The 19,660-nt window shown below is 38.8% G+C and overlaps 1 protein-coding gene across 4 annotated transcripts in view; it reads left to right on the top strand.

The window, feature by feature from the left end:
- Positions 1–19,660, top strand: part of KLHL2 (kelch like family member 2) — a 77,899-nt gene that overhangs the window by 34,675 nt on the left and 23,564 nt on the right. For all 4 annotated transcript variants that reach the window (XM_053658507.1, XM_053658511.1, XM_053658510.1 and 1 more), the window contains one exon: positions 16,107–16,269. In XM_053658507.1, the coding sequence (XP_053514482.1) occupies positions 16,107–16,269 (163 nt within the window). The remainder of the gene's footprint in view (positions 1–16,106; positions 16,270–19,660) is intronic.

The raw sequence follows: 19,660 nt of genomic DNA, 5'->3' as shown, positions 1-19,660 counted from the left end.
ACACAGTTGAGGCATATTTTGTAACTTGGATTTTAAATAGTTTCATGTGGTACATAAAAGGCATTATCTTGATGAGCAAAAAAATGACTATCTTGATTATGACATAGCATGTTATATAGCAGGGTGGTAGTAATTTGAGCAGGGATGAGAATAGTTAGAAATACACCAAAGTCCTTATTAGGTGGATTTTTTTCTGGATCCTTGGTCTTTACCTCATGCTGTTTGGTTGTGGTGCCTGAGTGGGATAGTGTGTTTGTATCAGACTTCTGCTCAGTGGTCAGGGTACTCTTCTCCAAACCTGTTTAGGGTGGTGAGAGTCCAGCATTGTTTGTATGCTTTTAAAGATTTTATTTATTTATTTTTGGAGGAGAAGGGAGGGAGAAAGAGAGAGAAACATCAATGTGTGGTTGTCTCTCATGTGCCCTTCACTGGGGACCTGGCCTGTAACCCAGGCATGTGCCTTGACTGGGAATGGAACCGGCAACCCCTGGGTTCACAGGCCGGAACTCAATCCACTAAACCACACTATCCATGGCTCGAGTCCACCATTGTTAAATAATCCGTGGTTCTGCCATATTTGCTTTGATATCAGCCAAAGCTTTTATAAACCCTAGCATTGTTGACATACAGTTTTTAAAAATATTATTACCTTTTGGACCTTGACGTCTTAATCCCCTTGTCAGGTTAAGAAAATTAATGTTTCTGAAGATCATCTCATTTAAGTATACTTGTGCCTTTCTGTAGGATACAGAATTTATGAAAACTTTTTTTTAAAGATTTCATTTGTTTTTAGACAGAGGGTAAGGGAGTAAGAAAGAGAGGAAGAGAAACATGGATCAGCCACTTTTTGCATATCCTGACCTGAGGACTTGGCCTGCAGTTCAGCATGTACCCCAACTGGGAATTGAACTGGTGACCCCTCAGTCCACAATATGATGCCCAACCCACTGAACAATACCGGTCAGGACAAAGTTTCATGTTTTGTAAAAAATAACTCTGTAGCTATATAACATATAGAGTTCTATAACATATCCACAAGGTGTTATTTTAAATTAACTTTATGAATACAACTGTAGAAATCTGGTCACGTATATACATTTGATTTTGTTTACCTTTTTAAACTTTGGATTCTATCAGATAGGATTATTTCCCATTTAAAAATATTGTTTCATAATATATAAATGCCTTCCATGGCCTTCTGGTTAATCTCTTGGTGTGGGCTTCAAGCACTCATTTTTTTTCCCCTAGTGAGGTAGAATTGACATACTATAGCTCTTAACTGTTCTTTTGACTAAGTTTTAACAAGTGCATACACCCATTAGCTGACACCTAAATCAAGATATTAAGCATTTATAACTTTAAATTTCTTCCCAATAATCCCTCACCCCTGCCTTCAGGCAGTCACTAATAATGATTTCTACTATACTAGATTAGTGTTGCCTTTTGTCGAATTTCTTTTGAGTCTGACTTCTTTGGCACAACATAACACTTGTGAAATTCATCTGTTTTGCAGCTTGTTTCAGTATTTTGTTCTTCTTTATCGCTGAGGATTCCATTGCATGGATTTATATAGCATGTTGATGGACATGTGTTTAAATTTTTTGGCTGTTATGAATAAGACTTAAGGAACGTTACTAAGGGTCATTGAGAACAACCATATGGTATAATTAAGCTCCTTTTAGGGTTGGGGAGAGGCATCAGTAAGATGGATGAAGTTATTTAATTGCCTGTTAAGTGTGATTTTGTTTTTTATATTTTGCTTACCCTGTACTTTTCTGTCATTTTCTCATTTTTATTCTCCAGTAATAATTTGATCTTGTTTTATAATTTTTCTCTGTTCGTGTCAAGCTTAGTTAGGCTTTGGGAAATAAAGTTGGGAGATAGTGTATGAATATTTATTACAGACAGGGTTGAGAGGAGAGAAGATAAAATAATTTCTTGTGAAAAATAACATACAACTGAAAAAGAGGTATTTGTCCAAGAAGAGTGTGTTATGTGGGTATATGCATGTCTATCTGTGTGTCTGTGTTTTGATTTAGTATTATATGTAAAAATACAAAACATCTTTAAAAATTACTAAAATTATTAAAAGTTTTTTGCAGCCCGTTCAGTCTTGGGAAAAAAAACCTCTGTTGGAATAAATTTGGTAATCTGTGGTGGCCTCTGAATATGTCAATCAGTTTAGGAAGAAGGTGAAAAAAGCAGGTGTGGAGGAAAAGGCAGGAGGGAGAGAGGGAGCGGGAGGGGGAGGGGGAGGAGTTGTGTGCAATAAATACAGTGGCCCCCGGGGCTGTTTGGATGACTTCCCTTGGTCTAGGGCATGGCTGCCACAAAAAGGAGACAATGAAGATAAATTATTTTGAAAACAATAATTGTCGGTTATTTTGGTAGTTATCATTCACAGTAATAATTATATTCATGCAGCACCTTTGAAAAGCCAGATGTGTCATTAATCCCTTGTAGTAACAGGTTGACCTCTTAACCTCTGTTCTTTGAATTAACTGATAATCTTATTCTCTTAAATGTGCTTGCTTATTTTAATTTAAAAAAAAAACATTTTTGAGACCTACTGAAGGTACTCATTGGTCTCAGTTTTTTTCTTCAGACAGTGGATTGATGCCTCAATCTTAACACCCTGACCTAACCAGTTTAAGTAGAATAATCAATAAAATATACTTTAAAAAAGGAACAAAAGGAGCCAGCCTTGATTACGAATTCCTTCTGGAAGTCCTGAAAGCCTCATTACATAAGGGAATTTTCTTCCAATACCATTAGGCATATGAAGATTGCATGACCTCAAAATGCAAATAACTGTCTCAGTTCAAAAACAATTTAAGTAAATAAATTCTGAGTTTGGAAGGTGGATGTGGAGACAGTGATAGTCTGTTGTTAGTCTGTTCTTTATGCATGAAATTCTGAGGTTGTGGAAAGGAAGAATCCTTCAAAAGGACGATCCTTTGAAGATACAGAGGAAATTTTGATCTGTAGAAGTGAAATGCATGTTTGGTTAGTAGAGAGACTACCAATCATGTTTTTTGAGTTTTAGTAATTTTTGAGAGAAGGGACTAAAGAAGAGATCAAAGTAGATTAATTCAGATAAATGATAGTAGAAATAGAATATTTACTTTCCATGTTCCAGTCACTTTGCTAAGTGTTGACCTCATTTAGTTTATATAAAGTTCAGGACAGAGTGTTGTTTTTTTACAGATTAGAGAATTGCAGCTCAGAGAGGCTAAGTGATTTTCTAGGGTCACACAGCTAGTATGGAGCATATCAGTGTTCAAGGGCAGAGTTCTCTGACTCCAGAGCCTGTGGTATGATTTCATTCTGCATTCTTTTCATACTAAGTCTGTTCTGCTTCTGAGGCTGGGAACTCAGTGACAGATTTGGAGCTAATCTTTGCAGCTCCTGAGTCCTTCAGTGCTTGTGGACTTTAGAATTTGAGATCTGAAGACCACTTTGAAGGGCAGGAGTGCTGGGATGGTGCATCCTGCACATGCTCATACTAAATGCAAGCACTAGGGTTAGGGTCCAGGTTCTAGGATGGCAGGTGTATCTATCTGTTTTGTTCACTGCCATATCCCTAGAACCTAGACTGGTGATTGGTATTTATTAGAAGCTCCATAAATATTTGTTAGATGAATTAACAAGGGAATGCTTAGTAGGAATGGCAGGCCCTGTGTTAGGTATGGAAGCTGAGCCAGCCAGGAGGGCCTGGCAGGAATGGGACAGGAATAGAGGAGTCTGGGAACAAACACTGCATCTTCTGGGCAGGAACCCAGGGGCAGAATTTCAGCCTCTGGGGAAACTAAACTGGTCAGTGCACAGCACAGTAGGGCTATGTTACTGTTACCCAATAGACTAGATGGGGCCTAGTTTGAGGCAGTGAAGGGCTTGTGGGCTGGAACTGGGTCTGGAGAACAAGGGATCACAGTGCCCAAGGTCAAGTTAGGACTGGATTGAGCTGCTTAAGTTAAGGCCCAGAGATTCTCTCTGATAAAGAGGCTGGGTTGGATGCAGGTTCAGTGCTGCAAGCTAGGGAACTGATTGGATGTGAGGGCAAGGAGCCTGCTGTCTTAAGAAGACCAGTGGACAACTTTTTTCACTTATGTCCACTCTGTCAAAAAATAAACCTTGTAGAAATGTTTAGTTCGTTCTTTCTGTCTCTGTCATTCTTATTTTCAAGTTCCTTGAAATCAAGGGAACTTGGTGTACATTAAGGTTTTCTAATATGATTAAAGCTGTGTGTCCATTTAATTTTATGATATGACTATATATCACAAATATTTCAGAAATATTAGATTTGTGAAAACCATTATTAGTCTTCATTGTCATTGATTATAATTTTTCATCATGTGGATTCAACATTATTTACTTAATTTTTGCCATATTGTTGAGTCTTTAGTTGTTTCTGGTTTTTACCCCTTACTGTTATGAGTAATGCTAAAATAAAATTCATGGATTATAGCCTATTCCAATTTTGTCAACTATTTTCTCAGGGTAGATTTTCAGAAACATCCTTCCAGGGTCAAAGACTTTAAATTTCTGTGTTTTTTGGTAGCTCTTGATAAAGGTTGCCTATTTGCTTTCTAAGAGAGTTGACTAAGTTTGCAGTGATGGCAAAATGTGCTAGGTGCCAAGGCTTACTATACCTTGACCTGAACGTATGTTGTTAAAAACATTGTATCAGTGGTGATAAAAGGTACTCTCTCATTATTATATTAGTTTATATTTATTTGATGATTAGTGAGGTATCATATTTTTTTCATGTTCATGTGCTGTGTGTGTTCTTTTCCAAATTGGCCCTGATTACGTCTTTACTTTGAGAATATTTGATTTAAAAAAGGAAGCAATCTTATGCTTTTTGTGAGTGGTCCAGGATAGAATATCATCTTGTGAGGGAGAAAGGAAGTCCTGGTATTTCACTGTCATAGGGTTGACTGCTGAATTTAATCCAAGAAAAAAGTCCTTGAATTAGAACTAATGTGCCACTCTCTCTGGTCATGTGCTGGGCACTGTATTGAATGATTGACCATCTAATTTAACTTTTTCAACAACTCTGCAAGATAGATGCTGTTTTCATTATACATTTGAGGCGCTGTTGAATAAGTTGTCAATTTAGTGAAATTTTGGGTTAAAAATAATGGGGAAAAAAACAGCTGTAAAAGGACAGTATAGGAGAGGTGGCTTTCAAACAGGCCCCACAATATTTTTTCCATACTACCTTTGCTTTTCCCCTTCATTTTTTATACCATTGGAAATGACATCAATTATAGATATACTCTGCTTAGGCGTTGGCCTCTCTTAAAACTTTAAATGCCTCTGGAAGGGATTTGTCCTGGAAGGTGATGCACTGTTAACATTAATATGAGTGAATAAGATGGCTTTCCTTTTGACCCTGCTGGCAGTAGCTGTCCTGAGGGATGGACCTTGGAGAGGGGGATGGGAGCTAGGTGTATTTAGGGAATGAAATACTAAGCAATCAAGAAAGGCAGATCTGGGTAGGGAATCATAGATGGGTGCACAGAGCAGAGGCCTGGGTCTTGGTGGCTGAGGTTAGGGCTTTGTAGAAGTGCGAGCGAGGGGGCAGGATGCCAATGGCAAACACTTCCTGTTTTGAAACCTTGCTGGGCTGGGCGTACATTCCAGAAAGAGGAAGGAAACTTACTTTATTCTTCCCTGAACCCCATACTCTCTAAGGTCATAGCAGTCAGGTATTAATATTATGTTCATTGATATTGCAGTTTATAACTATTTTCAGTACTGTTTATATGAGGAAATGTGCAATGAGCATCAAACAACCAATTGAGAAAATCAACTTGTGAAATGATTTATTTATAATCTGGGGACCTAATGCAGATTTTAGAAGGTGTCTATTAATGAAAGTTGTAAGTTACATTTCATAATGAGACTCTTTTTAGTTCAACGCCAAATAGCTTCTTTAAGTGTAGGGATAATTTCTTCCCTCTGCTCATGGCATTTGGACAGCTATTTCCTTGTTTCTTTTCAGGTCCTTGCTGGCATGCAAGTCCCTTCCACTGTAAACAAACAGGTGCTTCTGATATAAATATAAAATAGCTTGGAAATTAATAAAAATCTGCTTTGAGCAGTGTACTTACTGTACAGTTAATAGTGACTGAGTTGTGAGTTTCAGGTCTGCTTGTTTTCATAGACATCTGGATATCTTATATATGGAGCAGTTAGACCCATTGGTCCTATCTTCCCATAAACACACTGTTAAATGGCTCAGGATTTAGAAGCCTTACTATATAAATTATTTCCCCCAATGGAGTAAATAAATACCCCCGCTGAAAATAAACTACAGATCCTAATAGCAAAGCAGAAGGAATGTACTTGTCTAAGCGAAACATTTTATGTGTAATTTGGCTTGTCAAACAACATGAAGTAGGATGAAAGCATCGTGCAGCTGGTGTAAGAGTGTCACCCGGTTGCTAATTGTTTGGCTCGGCTGTCTTCCATGGCTAGTGTTCTACTTCATTAATCAGCGCTAGCTTTCCCCCCACTTCTTTGTTCACTGTAGGAAACACCGCCACAGAAAAAAATTGTCAGGCTTTTATGTGTTTTCTGATGTTGGAAATCAACATATCTAGATGAAAATACATATTTTTTTCTATTTGGCAGAATGATAGCATTTGAAGTTGTTTAATTATCTGGCCATGTTCTTTTACTTCATGTTTTTTCAAGCACTTAAGATATTGCTGTTCACATGAACAAGAAGAGTAATGTGTAGTTACTTACTGTTCTATAAAACACTAGCTTGGTGATCAAAGACTGTTGAGACTCAGCACCCGGAGAACAGGCCAAACCGAGGCAGTCTCTGGTGAGTGGTGAGTGATAGTCACCAAACGAATAGCTCCCCCTAGCCATTTCTGTATTGACTACAATTCTGAGATTCAGAAAGGAGCATTCCTTTACTTTCTGCTTCTTGACTTTCTTTTTTTTTTTTAAGATTTTATTTATTTATCTTTAGAGGGGAAGGGAAGGAGAGAGGGAGAGAAACATCAATGTATGGTTGCCTTTCATGCGTCCCCTGCTGGGAACTGGCCTGCAGGGAACCGGCCTGCAACCCGGGTATGTGCCCTGACTGGGAATCGAACCGCGATTGTCTGGTTCGCAGGCCCGCGCTCAATCCACTGAGCTACAGCAGCCAGGGCTTGACTTTCTTTTAAATAATTTGTGATCATTTAAATGGTGTATATTTATTATAGAAAAATTAGAAAATAAAAATAGAAGTAGAAAGCCTCCATATCACCACTATCCAGAGATAATCTGTATTAATAATTGCTGTATAATTCTCTAATACTGTCTGTGTTTGTGTACATGTCTGTTTACAGAAAAGATGATCATACTGTATATTCTGTTTAGTAACTAGCTTTTTGTATTAAATACATTGGGAACATTGTTCAAGTTTTAAATATTTGTCTGCAGTACCTCTTTTAATACAAAGTTCAATCTTATTGATATTATAGAATTTACTTTATCTGTCTCATGTTATTGGACATTAAGTTTTTTTCATTTTTTAAATTATTTATTGACTTATTTTGGAACATAGATATTTATTGTATTTTTATTACCATTTAATCTCCTTGTGTCCTCCTTTCCCATCTCAAGTTTTGATAAGCAGCATTATAATCTTATTTTTATAACTAAGCATACCTGCATTCAAGTTTGTCCCATAGTTCCCCTGGAAGCAAGGCTTTTGGACAGCTAGTTTAGTTGGAAAGTGATCCAGGAGAGCAATAGTGAATGAATGAGGGATTTGAATTGGAAAAGAGGGAGAACCAATTTAAAATGAGATGTAGTCCTGGCCACAGCTAAATGTAGCATGTTTATTCTCACCAGGATTTTTTGAGGAGCCTTACGCAGTTTGAGAACTGTCTGCATGGGATATAAAAATCAAAATACTTACCATCTTCTTTCTTTGGACCATTCATGATTGATCAAGGGTGGCCCCACAAGTGTTTTTTTCCTGTGAGATTCCAGATTGGGCAGGTGTGAGCCCCCAGTGCATTGCTGGATGGGAAGCCAGAGAGAGGTTTGGAAGGGGTTGGTGAGGCACTACTAGGTGACATCTTCACAAAGGTGATCAAAGCTCACGTGGACCTGGTAGCTGCAGTGGCAGCTTGAGCAAGAGGTGGGGCCGAGAGGATTTGCAGTGGGATGCAAGTGTTCCATATAAGTTTGTGTTTCTGGGTGAAAGGACGTCTAAAATTATATCTCTTAATCATTCACAAGAATAACAAATTACGTTGAGGTTGATTCTTTTATCAGGCACCTGGATATTCTAGTACCTGAGGATACAATAGGAGGTAAAACAGATGTGACCCTGCTGTCATAGAGTGGAGATTCTTTTGTAGGGAGAGATAGTAAACATGGAAACAAATTCATAAGGTCATTTTTGACAGTGGTAAGTGTTATGAAGCAGATGAAATGGAGCAGTGCTGTTAGTAGTGACCAGTGAAGACTTGAGATTGTGGTGAGAACAGCAAGGTCTAATGGAGAAGCTCGGGGTGATGGAGTGGACTTAAAGGAGAAACATGTAGGGAGGAGGTTGCAGGAAGGAGAGTTGCCCAGGCCCTAAGACAAACTGCCTGCTTTACATGTTTTCTTAGGGCACGACAGACCCAAGAGGTGTTTCGGGAATGTGACCCTTCCTTAGTGTGTACACTGTATGGGAATTAATCACTTTTATTTAGATTCTTAGAATATATCATTAACATTCAGAGCATACAGCAAATATAATTGCTTATTCTTTGATGTTTTAGAATACATTTCAAGATCTTAAGCTGGTTTTCATCAGTTTCAGGGTTAATACCAGGAAAGCATATGAAAAATGAAGCCAATGTAAATTTTCTGTTAGATCATACTGTTTCGTGGTTGGGGGTTTATTGTATCAATATAATTTACCTCATATAAGAAACAATACTGCTCAACTGCTTCTTTGTTCTACAGAGCTCAGAAAAATTATTATTATTTTTTTAAAATTTTTTTTAAAGATTTTATTTATTTATCTTCAGAGGGGAAGGGAAGGAGAGAGGGAGAGAAACATTAATGTATGGTTGCCTTTTGTGCATCTCCTGCTGGGAACTGGCCTGCAGGGAACAGGTCTGCAACCCAGGCATGTGCCCTGACTGGGAATCGAACCGAGATTGTCTGGTTCGCAGGCCAGAAAAATTATTTTTAAAGACATAAATTTATTCTTCGGCTCTCCTTTTTATTCTTCAGACCTCTTAGTTACAATGCCCAAGATATTTTTTTGTGACCTAAATAGAAAATTAAGAAACTACCTTTTTACATTGCCAAATTTCTCACATTTGTTACTAACAGTATAGTGTATCCACTTTATAGAAAATAAGAAATGGGATATGATAGCCTCAGACTAAAACACATTCTTCCTGGGGACTTCCGGTCAGCATGGCAGCACAGGTAAACATGGCTCACGGAACCACCTTGAAGTTACAACTAAACTCTAGAACAGCCATCACTTAGAACTGTCAGAAATCAAGTTGAATGGAAGTCTGACAACTATGGAATTGAAAAACTATATCCATACAGACTGGTAGGAGGGGCAGAGACACAGAATGGGCTGGTCCTATATCTATGTGTGGTGGATAAAAAATCAGGAGTGAGCCCTGGCTGGTGTGGCTCAGTGGATTGAGCATGAGTTGTGAATCATGGGGTCACCAGTTCGATTCCCAATCAGGGCACATGCCTGGGTTGCGGGCCAGGTCCCCAGTTGGGGGCTATGTTAGAGGCAACCACATATTGATGTTTCTCTCCCTCTCTTTCTCCCTCCCTTCCCATCTCTAAAATAAATAAATAAAAATCTTTTAAAAAATTCAGGAGTGATGTCTCGGGAGCAAGGAGTCCCAGCTCCACACCAGGCCCCCCTAACCCAGGGTTCCATTGCCAGGAAGCTAAGTCCTCATCTCTAACTACTGGCTTCAAAAACCAGTGGGGATTGAGTCAGTGGAAAAACTTCTGGAGTCCCAAGTAGTTCCTCTTAAAGAGCCCACACACAGACTTACTCAGACTCACTCTCTCTGAGCTCCAGCATCAGGCTAGCTGCTTAAAAGGCACCAGTGGCATACAGAGAGGAACTGCAGTGCCTGGCATCAAGGTGAGAGCTGGGGGACAGCTTACTAACAGACAGAAAAGTCGGAAGAGGCCACTGTCCCTTTTCCTAACCCTCCCCCGACATAACTACAGAGACAATGGGCGGTTGTCATATCCGAGACTCCATCAACCTGCCTAACAGCGTTTGCCCTGCCCTGGAGGTTCCGAGTTTCCATCCCACCCAACTTACAGGCCCATCCAAACTGTTAACAGTAACTTTTCTGTATGAATGGCTTATACTTCACTATTCCTAAATCCTCTCAAACAAGCAACAGCCAGCCTCAGTGAGCCCCCGTCCCTGTACCACTTGCTAAGCAGTCTCAGGGCCAACATTAGAGGTAGCCAGCCTGGATTCACAGCTTGGCTTCACTTGGGAATCTCCAAGCCCAGCACGAGTAGCATCCATCTCATATTGCTTCGTAGTTCATGCAGGGTAGCCCCGGGCAGAACACAGGTCGGAGCTGACCTTGGCCTGTACCACCAGGAAATCCTAGGGCCTGTGTACCCAGTGGACAGCTACAGAGCACATTGGAGCACCACCACCCTGCCCCTACACAGCTGATCCTCCATAATGGGTAGAGGTTGGTGGTCAGTGTCCACAGCCAGTCCTTGCAGCTGACTGGCCTGGGTAAATCCCTCTCATTGACCTGCCAACAGCAGTAAGTGCTCAACTATAAGAGGGGCATGTACTCAGCCCACAGAGAGAGTGCACCATGAGTACCCAGCCTGGGTAGCAGAGGAGGCTGTGCCACTGAACCCTACAGGACACCCACTGTATTAGGCCACACTGCCAGGACACAGAGTCAAAACAGCTCCACCTAATACATAGAAACAAACACAGAGAGGCTGCCAAACAGGAGACAAAGAAACATGGCCTCAATGAAAGAATAGATCAAAACTGCAGAAAAAGGACTAAACAAAATGGAGATAGCAATCTATCAAATGCAGAGTTCAAAACACAGTTTATAAGGCTGCTCAGGGAACTTAGTGAGGACCTCAACAGCATAAAAGAGATCCACTCAGAAATGAAGGATACACTAATTAAAATAAAGAATAATGTATAGGGAAACAACAGTAGAATGGATAAAGCTGAGAATCAAACCAATGATTTAGAACATAAGCAAAAAGCCAATTAGAACAAGAAGAAGAAAAAAGAATCCAAAAAAATGAGGATCGTGTAAGTAGCCTCTGGAACTACTTCAAGAGGTCTAGCATTTTCACATCATGGGGGTGCCAGAAGGGGCAGAGAAATAGCTAGAATTGGAAGTTTATTTGAAAAAAATAATGAAAGAAAGTTTCCCTAATTTGGTGTAGGAAAGAAACATCCAAGTCCAGGAATCACAATGTCCCAACCAAGACAGATGTGGAGAGGCCCACTCCAAGATACATTATTATTATGCCAATGGTTAAAAGATAAAGAGAGAATCTTAAAAGCAGCAAGAGAAAAGCAATTAGTTTCCTACAAGAGAGTTCTCATAAGACTGTCAGCTGACTTCTCAAAAGAAACTTTGCAGACTAGAAGGGATTGGCAAGAAATATTCAAAGCCATGAAAAGCAGGGACCTATAGCCAAGATTGCTCTACCCAGCAAAGATATCATTTAGAATTGAAGGGCAGATAAAGAGCTTCCCAGATGAGAAAACACTAAAGGAGTTCACCGTCACTAAATCATTATTATATGAAAATCATTACATGTTAAAGGGGCTTATTTAAGAAAAAGAAGACCAAAACTATGAACAATAAAATGGCGAGAAATATGTATTTATCAACAAATGAATCTAAAAACAAACTATGCGAACAAGAAGAACAGAGACAGAATCATGGATATGGAGGGCATTTTAATGGTTGCCAAATGGGAGGGGGAGCTGAGGGAGTGGATGAAGAGGTGAGGGGATTAAGAAGTACAAATATGTAGGTACAGAATAGCTGTGGGGATGTCGAGTACAGCATAGGCAATGGAGCAGCCAAAGAACCTACTCACATGACCCATGGACATGAACAAAGGGATGGGAGTCCTGGATAGAGGGGGGCAGAAGGGGAAAAGTCAGGACAACTGTAATAGCATAATCAATAAAATACAATTAGAAAATTAAAAAAATAAAGCACATTCTAACTTTTCCGTGACATATAAAAATCACAGGGATCAGAATGATGTCAGATATTGAACGATTAGAATACTAAATCAAATCTCCCAAGTCAGGTCTTTCTGAAGTTCAGTAATTTGTGTGTTGTTACCTTCATGATTTTGCTATATTCTATATTGCTGATACTATTAAATAGTTAATGTTTTTCTTTACATTGACTCAATTTTTGCTTAAATTAATTTACTTAAGAAAAAATTTATATTATTAAATAGAAGGTAACTGTAAAAACATATTTCTAACTATTAACATGAGAGCGTTTATCTGCATGTCATCTGAAAGCATTATGCCCATTTGGCGTATACTGTGCTTCCAGCAGATACTGCCTGTCCCATACCTGGCGTGTGACTTATGGCGAGTTACCCAACTTCTCTAAGCCTCTGTGTCCACTTGTGTATACTGTAATGGGAATAATGAGATATTTTTACCTGCCAAGTGCTTAGCATAGTGCCTGACACAGTAATTACTCAGTGAATGAAAACAACTATAAGAATGCATTGTCAAAGTTGTTATTATCGCTATTACTCTTACTGGGAGAATAATAATGGAGATTTAGAACTTAGAAAAGCACTTAAATTCTGCACCTTGAGATGGGGCTCAAGATGAATGAATGAACACTAAACCAAAGAGTTGGTGAACTTGATTTGAGCTCTAGCTTTCCACTGACCAGTTATATGACTTGGTTAAGTCATGTGCCTCTCTTGGGGGTTTGGTTTCTGTATCAGACATATTAGGGGGTTGGATTTGGTTTGATTCTAAGGCATCTCGCTCATAGGCTGTCAGCTGTTTTGAGTGGTTCTTATTGTGGAGTATGGGTCATCTTAAATTTGTAGCATTTTTTATCTTGTTTGGTGTAGCTGGCTATCCAACTACTACACAGAGTAATGTAGAGTGTTGGTGTGGCCCTAGCTACTGTCTTGTTCTCATCATGAGTGACTGACTAATGGTCACCAGGGGCCATGTTAGTAAGCCTGAGCCAGATTTTAATTGTTTTTGAAGCTCCATGTAATTAATTTCTTAATTACGAGCTATTGATGTTTAGTCCTAGTAAAATTGCATCATAAAGCTGATGCATTTTTGAAGGATTTAGTGACAAAAGGAAAAGATGAATAAACTTGTTTTATACATTTGACTAACATTTAAGGTATATTTAATATATGTTTGCCAAGTATGGAGACACCTGACTCATCATTGCTATCTATAAAAAATTATTTTGAATTTCTTGCTGCATGGCCTACAATTAAAATAACTTTATATTCCTGACCTACTTGACTTGTTTTATCCTTTCCAGATTTGAGATTATACAATTTTGTGAATTTTAGTCTCTTAATAAGATAGGTCTAGATTTGGAAGTGATGAAATTTAAATTAAAGAAGATAAAAAATTTTTAAGCCTGTTACAGCTGCTTTTTAAAATGGATATATAAGCATGAGTGTATATGTGTACGTTGGTATAGTATGAACTGATCACTGATTCTTTTTCACTTAGGAAATTATTCCATTCATATAGTTTTCTTATTCTTTTCAGTGACTGCAGAGTAGTTCATTGAATAGATTATTTTAAGTAACCAGTCTCTCTATGATGGACATGTAGGATTTTTTCTAACATCTGCTATTACCTACAGTAATGCTCTAATAATTGTCTTATACAATTATTAGAGAGTTTGTGCATTTATTAGTGTATCTGCAAGTTAAGTTGTTGGGTCAGAAGATATGGGCATTTGCGGTTTTGATTGAAATAGACAAATTGCTCTTCATGAAGGTTAAACCAATACACAGTGGGCAAAAGCAGGTTTACAGTTGTTAGAAAGTAATATAACAATTAATAACTAATAATAGGAGAATAGCCCTGGCTACTGTAGCTCAGTGGCTTGAGCATGGGCCTGTGAACCAAAGGTTTGCCGGTTGCATGTTCCCAGTCAGGGCACATACCTGGGTTGTGGGCCTGGTGCCCTGTGGGGGGGCGTGTGAGAGGCAACCACATATTGATGTTTCTCTCCCTCTCTCCTTCCCTTCCCCTCTCTCTAAAGATGAATAAATAAAATATTAAAAAGCCCGAATAAACTGTTTTGTGTACTCACAACTATAAACCTACTTTTGCCAACCTCTGTATACACTCCCACCAACAGTGCACGAATGAGCCTGTTTCTGCTCAGCCACTTTTTCCCTCCAAGTACCTCTGTCTTTCTATACTACCAAGTAATTTGCGTACTACTGTACTACACTATGTTTTCTCTGGGAAAAGGCTAATTAAATGGATGCTCATTACGTGCAAATTTCACAGAGATTGAATCTCACACTGAAGACCACTTTCTTACTCTCTATATTTGCTGAATTAAATGGCTACATTGTTAGGCATCTTGGAATGTACTTTACGTTGCTTCAGAGCACAATTATACCAGTGTAGAAAATTCCCCTGTTTGCAAATGATCTTGACTAAAGTCTCTCATGGAGATTTATTCTCCTAACACAAGGAGACACACTATGCATATTATACAGAATGTTTGGCTGTAAATAGCATTATTTGCACTTTATTTTTTTTAATTCAGAAGGACAAGGCATTATTTTTAAATACTGTTTTTATGTTATCAAAAAATGAATATTAGTTGGTGAAGTTGGACTGAAATTATCCCCTTCGTCCTTCATCCATGAGCATTTGGTCGTGTACACGTTGGCTCACACACACAGCCTGTAGGGCTGACAGTTAAAGCTTCTGTGGTGTCTTTAAGAAAACAGACTCATTTGTGTTACAGAAAAATGTGATGCACTCTCTTTCTTCTACTTTGAGGACTTCTTATACAGATTTAAGAAAATTGTAAAAGATAATCAAAACTACTATTTCTTTTTTCTCTTTGGGCTACAGATCGGCTGACATGAAAATCAGTTACTGAAATGAACTTAGGTTTTATTTTTTTACGCTATATGATCTCTTCTAAAATTGACCATTTTTGTAGTATTGAGGGTTTTTTTCCTTTTCGCTTATATAAAAGAGCAGCAGGTGTTCAAGAACTTTTTATGAAGTTTTCCTTCTAAATTTGGCTTTCAAATATCTTCCTTAACATATCATTCTATTAATTCACTTATAAAGGAAAAATGTTTTTATTATTGACCTATTTGAAAAGCACCTATAGTGTGAGATGTAGTATTTATAGTGAAGATACTGGCTAAGTCCCATAGAATACCCTATCATTAAAGAAAATTTCTTGGAGTTATTCAGATAAAAACACAAACTAAAAAGTTGTTATTAGGCAATTAACTTTTATGTTTTCCTTTCCAGCACATGTATGACCATCTAGAAACACTGTCTGCTTATAGGTAGAGACTGATGAATTTAACATTGTTCTGCCCCCCTGAGCAAAGCAGTTTGTTGTCTTGTTCAGACAGTGGAAGGAAAAATGAGGCTCTGTTATGGCGTCTGTGGCTCTGGGCTCACTGCTGCTCCACAGGTCACTGAAGCTCATGACTGCTCAGACTAAGGGAACAAAAGAATTTTCACTGAGCCACAGCACCCCCTAGCATCCTAAAAACACATGTTTTTAAATTCAAAGGAACATTTTGTTTGTGCTCATTGAAACAACTGTTAAATTGAGTATGACCTAATTTCTCATACTTTCTTATGACTAAGAAGAGACCTTTGAAAGAGTCCATAGAAATTTTGGGGCATGTGAAGAGATTACTCTTTTTTTGCAAATAATTGTTACATTACTTTTCTGTGTATGTCTGGATGCAGATCGTAAGCTATGGCTGAACCTCTTGTGCCCTATGTAGAAACGATAAATAATGACTGTTTTCCAGCCAGTCCCCTAACTATGCTTCTTTGTGTGTTGCAGGTGCTTCTCCCAGCTGCTGGCCTGCTACAGTTACAGGATGTGAAGAAGACTTGCTGTGAATTTTTGGAATCTCAGCTTCACCCTGTTAACTGCTTAGGAATCCGGGCTTTTGCTGATATGCATGCGTGCACAGACCTACTGAACAAAGCCAACACCTACGCAGGCAAGTTGAATAGACCTCCGCTGAGTTAGAGCCCAGGAGGAGTCTAGAAGTCTTGAGTTATGTTATGACTCTGTAGTGATTTATGGAAAGTTGTATTCTGTTTCTGGACCTGGACTTTATACATGTGCGTTAAAAACATTGTAATGGTAGCACTGCATAATTGAAGCATGCTTATAAAATTCTGAACTTAAAAAAAAACCCTCTGTAAATTGGTTTTGGGCCTAAGTAATAGAATAGCTAGTTTTATGCAAGTATTGAATCCTTGCGTATTTTTCCTTCAGATTTTCAGATAGTCATATAAGAAAGTATTTGCATATGAAATGAAGTCATTTGATCTCTGCAGCTTTTTACACCCTCCTTTTAAATCCATTAAAACAACCGTCTTGCTTAAAAATCTTCAAAGCAGTGAGATCTGGATGCATTTGGGTGGAGTAGAAAAGTAGGTTTTGTATGGGCAGCCCTCTCTTACACAGTGGTTTCCAGGACCTGGTGTCTGTGGCAGAGGGACAGCTTGTTGCTGTTGTCAAGGAAGCCATGACTTGGCTGCTCTGTGGGACCCTGGGATTCCCTGGTCTCTTCATCTGAGGAGGAGAGATTCTCATGATGGCTTTGGAGGTAGCTAAAGTACACAGAAGTAACCAGTAACTTATTTTGCTTTGAGTTTATAAACATTTAAAAATATATATATTGGACATGATTATTAGGAATTTTCTATTTTTTTAACCATCTTTCTGGAAGGTAAATTTTGTAGAAGTTACAGTCCACCATCAGTCCTCTGTGTCTGTGATGAGATCCACTAGAGAGAGTGACTGTAGGACCTTCCATGAGCCCTGCCCTTACTGAGCTCTGGAACCCCTACTTCTTCCAGCCTTCAGATGGGAGCTCCTTATCCAAACTCTGTTCCATCGTGTTTACTCTGCTGAGTGAGAGACATTCTGACACATAGACCTGGGTAAGGGGTATATGTGCGTGTAAGTGTGAGTGTATGTGTGCACCTGTGCGCATGCAGGGCACTGGAAAGGTGAAGTATTCCCAGAATTCCTGTTGCTTTTATCAAAGAAATAAGGGTATAAGGTGGTTAGTTGGAAACAAAAACAACAAAAAATGCTTCAGTAGAATGCAGTAGGCCTAGTAAATTTGAGCTTTATAGATTTCTATAAGGTGGCCTGATTAGCCTAGCTACCCTTTGTAAAACTGCTTCAGTAGGAAAATGTGGTACAAACTCCAGAAAGCTCATTTATGGAGGAACTTTCAGAATACAACCCTTTTGTAAGTTGAAGACTGTCTATAATGGGTAATGGTGTTCATGTAATCTTTTTGAGTGGGATGAGGCATTTTAAGAAAAATCAAAGACAAATTTGAATCCATTGATGTGTTCCCATACAACCAATTCTGTGCTTTAGCAAATGGAAAGTAATCATTCTAAATTCATAAGGTCCATTAACTGCTACATATAATGTGCCTGTTTTACATGATGTACTCATACATCATGTAAAAACTAGAGTAAAACTCATAGTTTTACTCTAGTAGAAACAACTCATTTACTGGGCTTTCAGGACATAGATTTTATTTCTTTTATTTAAAATCTAAAATTTATTATAGTATACTACAAAATATGAACAATTTTTCACCAAAATTAGAGCACCTCCCTATTTAAGTTTGTAGAGTTCTTTGTAATTATGCCAAGATTTATTTATGGAAAAATTATTGTCACTTTCAGCAAAATCATAAAGAAAAATTGGCTTTTTATCTTTTTAAAAAGATTTTATTTATTTTTTTAGAGAAAGGGGAAGGGAGGGAGAGAGAGAGAGAGAGAGCGCAACAACCAATGAATGAGAGAAATATCAATAGATTGCCTCAGCTGGGCCTGCAACCAGGCAGGTGCCCTGACTGGGAATGGAGCCACTACCTTTTGACTTGCAGGAATGTTGCCCAGCCCACCGAGCCACAGCCCTCAGGGCCTGTTCTCTTCTTGCTCCTAACCCTGGTAATCTGTTTATACATCCTAGGCCCGTCCAGGCACCCCACACTACTCTGCTTTTAGCTTTTCCTCTAGGCTTGCATACTGACCAAATTTTTTTATATCTTCAGCTTTTACATGTGTGTCTTCTCTTCCTTTGTTTTAAGTGAAACTTGGCTTTTCCTCCAAACTGCATTTGGGGCACTCTTCTTTAAGGGACCATTCCCCTGACTCACTGGGGATTTGGGTAAAACAGTACCTATCAACCTCCAGACCATTGTCCTGTCACTGTCCCATCCTCAGTTCTGCACTGGCTGCTGGTTCTCGGTCTGCAGCATTCTCTCTGCAGCCCATTGTCTCTCTAGGCCTTCAGGCATACTTCTGTCTTTGTCACTTAGGTTGCCTTTTCCCACTACGCTTGGTTTCCTCTGCCCCCAGCAACTTCCAAATCTGGTCTTTTGGCTCCTTTGAGACCCCCTTTCATAGTTCCTGTGACCACCATCTTTCCTTCATAAATCTACTTGCCACCTTAGACCACAATTCCAGAGTATGAAGCACCTTGTTGGTATTTGTTTGGAACTCCAAGGTCTCATCTTTTGTGCTGAACATATTCCTACCTTCTGTGCTTGTTTTCTTCATAAATCTGTGCTCTCTGGTCCCAGTTTCCCCAGCTATCTCTTGGCTGCTCAGTTGAGACCTGATGGTCAGTCATTTGAGAACTACCTTCTTTGTGTGCTTGGCTTTGCCCAAACTGCTGTGGGTGACAGGCTCAATACAGTTTAACCTCTGCTGACAAGGGGTTTACAGGCCAGTAATAGGCAACTCACACCCAAATTTAATATATTCAGATTATGCCCCATTCTCTGTACAAGCAGTTCCCATAACAGTTTTTTCCTGCAATTATTTACTTCAATCATCTGCCTACTTTTCTATAATTTAGGCTAGGAATCACTGCTTAGGGTAAACATCTGTCAAAACAAGTTTATGACTTGTCAAAACAAGTCAAAAAAGTTTCAAAACAAGCTTTGAAAGCTGCCCTCTCAAAAGAGACTTGTGTTGAGACAGTGGTTTTAATAATGGTATTACTAGTTTTGGCTATGTGTTATGCATACCAAAGATAGATGATTATTCAGGAATCTATTGCAATGTTAATTGACTGATGCAGAAGATTTTTCCTTTGGAGAACTGTGAAAGCATTTGATTTATAGCACTTCTTTTTTAAAAAATCAAATTTATGTAATCTTTTTAAAAAGATTTTATTTATTGATTTTTAGAGAGGAAGGGAGGAAGAAAGGAAGACATCAGTGTGTGGTTGTCTCTCCTGCGCCCTCTACGGGGAACCTGGTTTGCAGGTCTGCAGGCCCGTGCCCAGTCCGCTGAGCCACACCAGCCAGCACTGATGTATAGCACTTCTTGATTGAATTTATGCTG

Source organism: Artibeus jamaicensis, unplaced genomic scaffold (genome assembly GCF_021234435.1).
Source record: "Artibeus jamaicensis isolate MK-2021 breed Jamaican fruit bat unplaced genomic scaffold, CSHL_Jam_final scaffold_537, whole genome shotgun sequence".
Taxonomy (NCBI): domain Eukaryota; kingdom Metazoa; phylum Chordata; class Mammalia; order Chiroptera; family Phyllostomidae; genus Artibeus; species Artibeus jamaicensis.
Note: the sequence above shows the minus strand (reverse complement) of the source record. Positions and strands in the feature narration are given on the sequence as shown.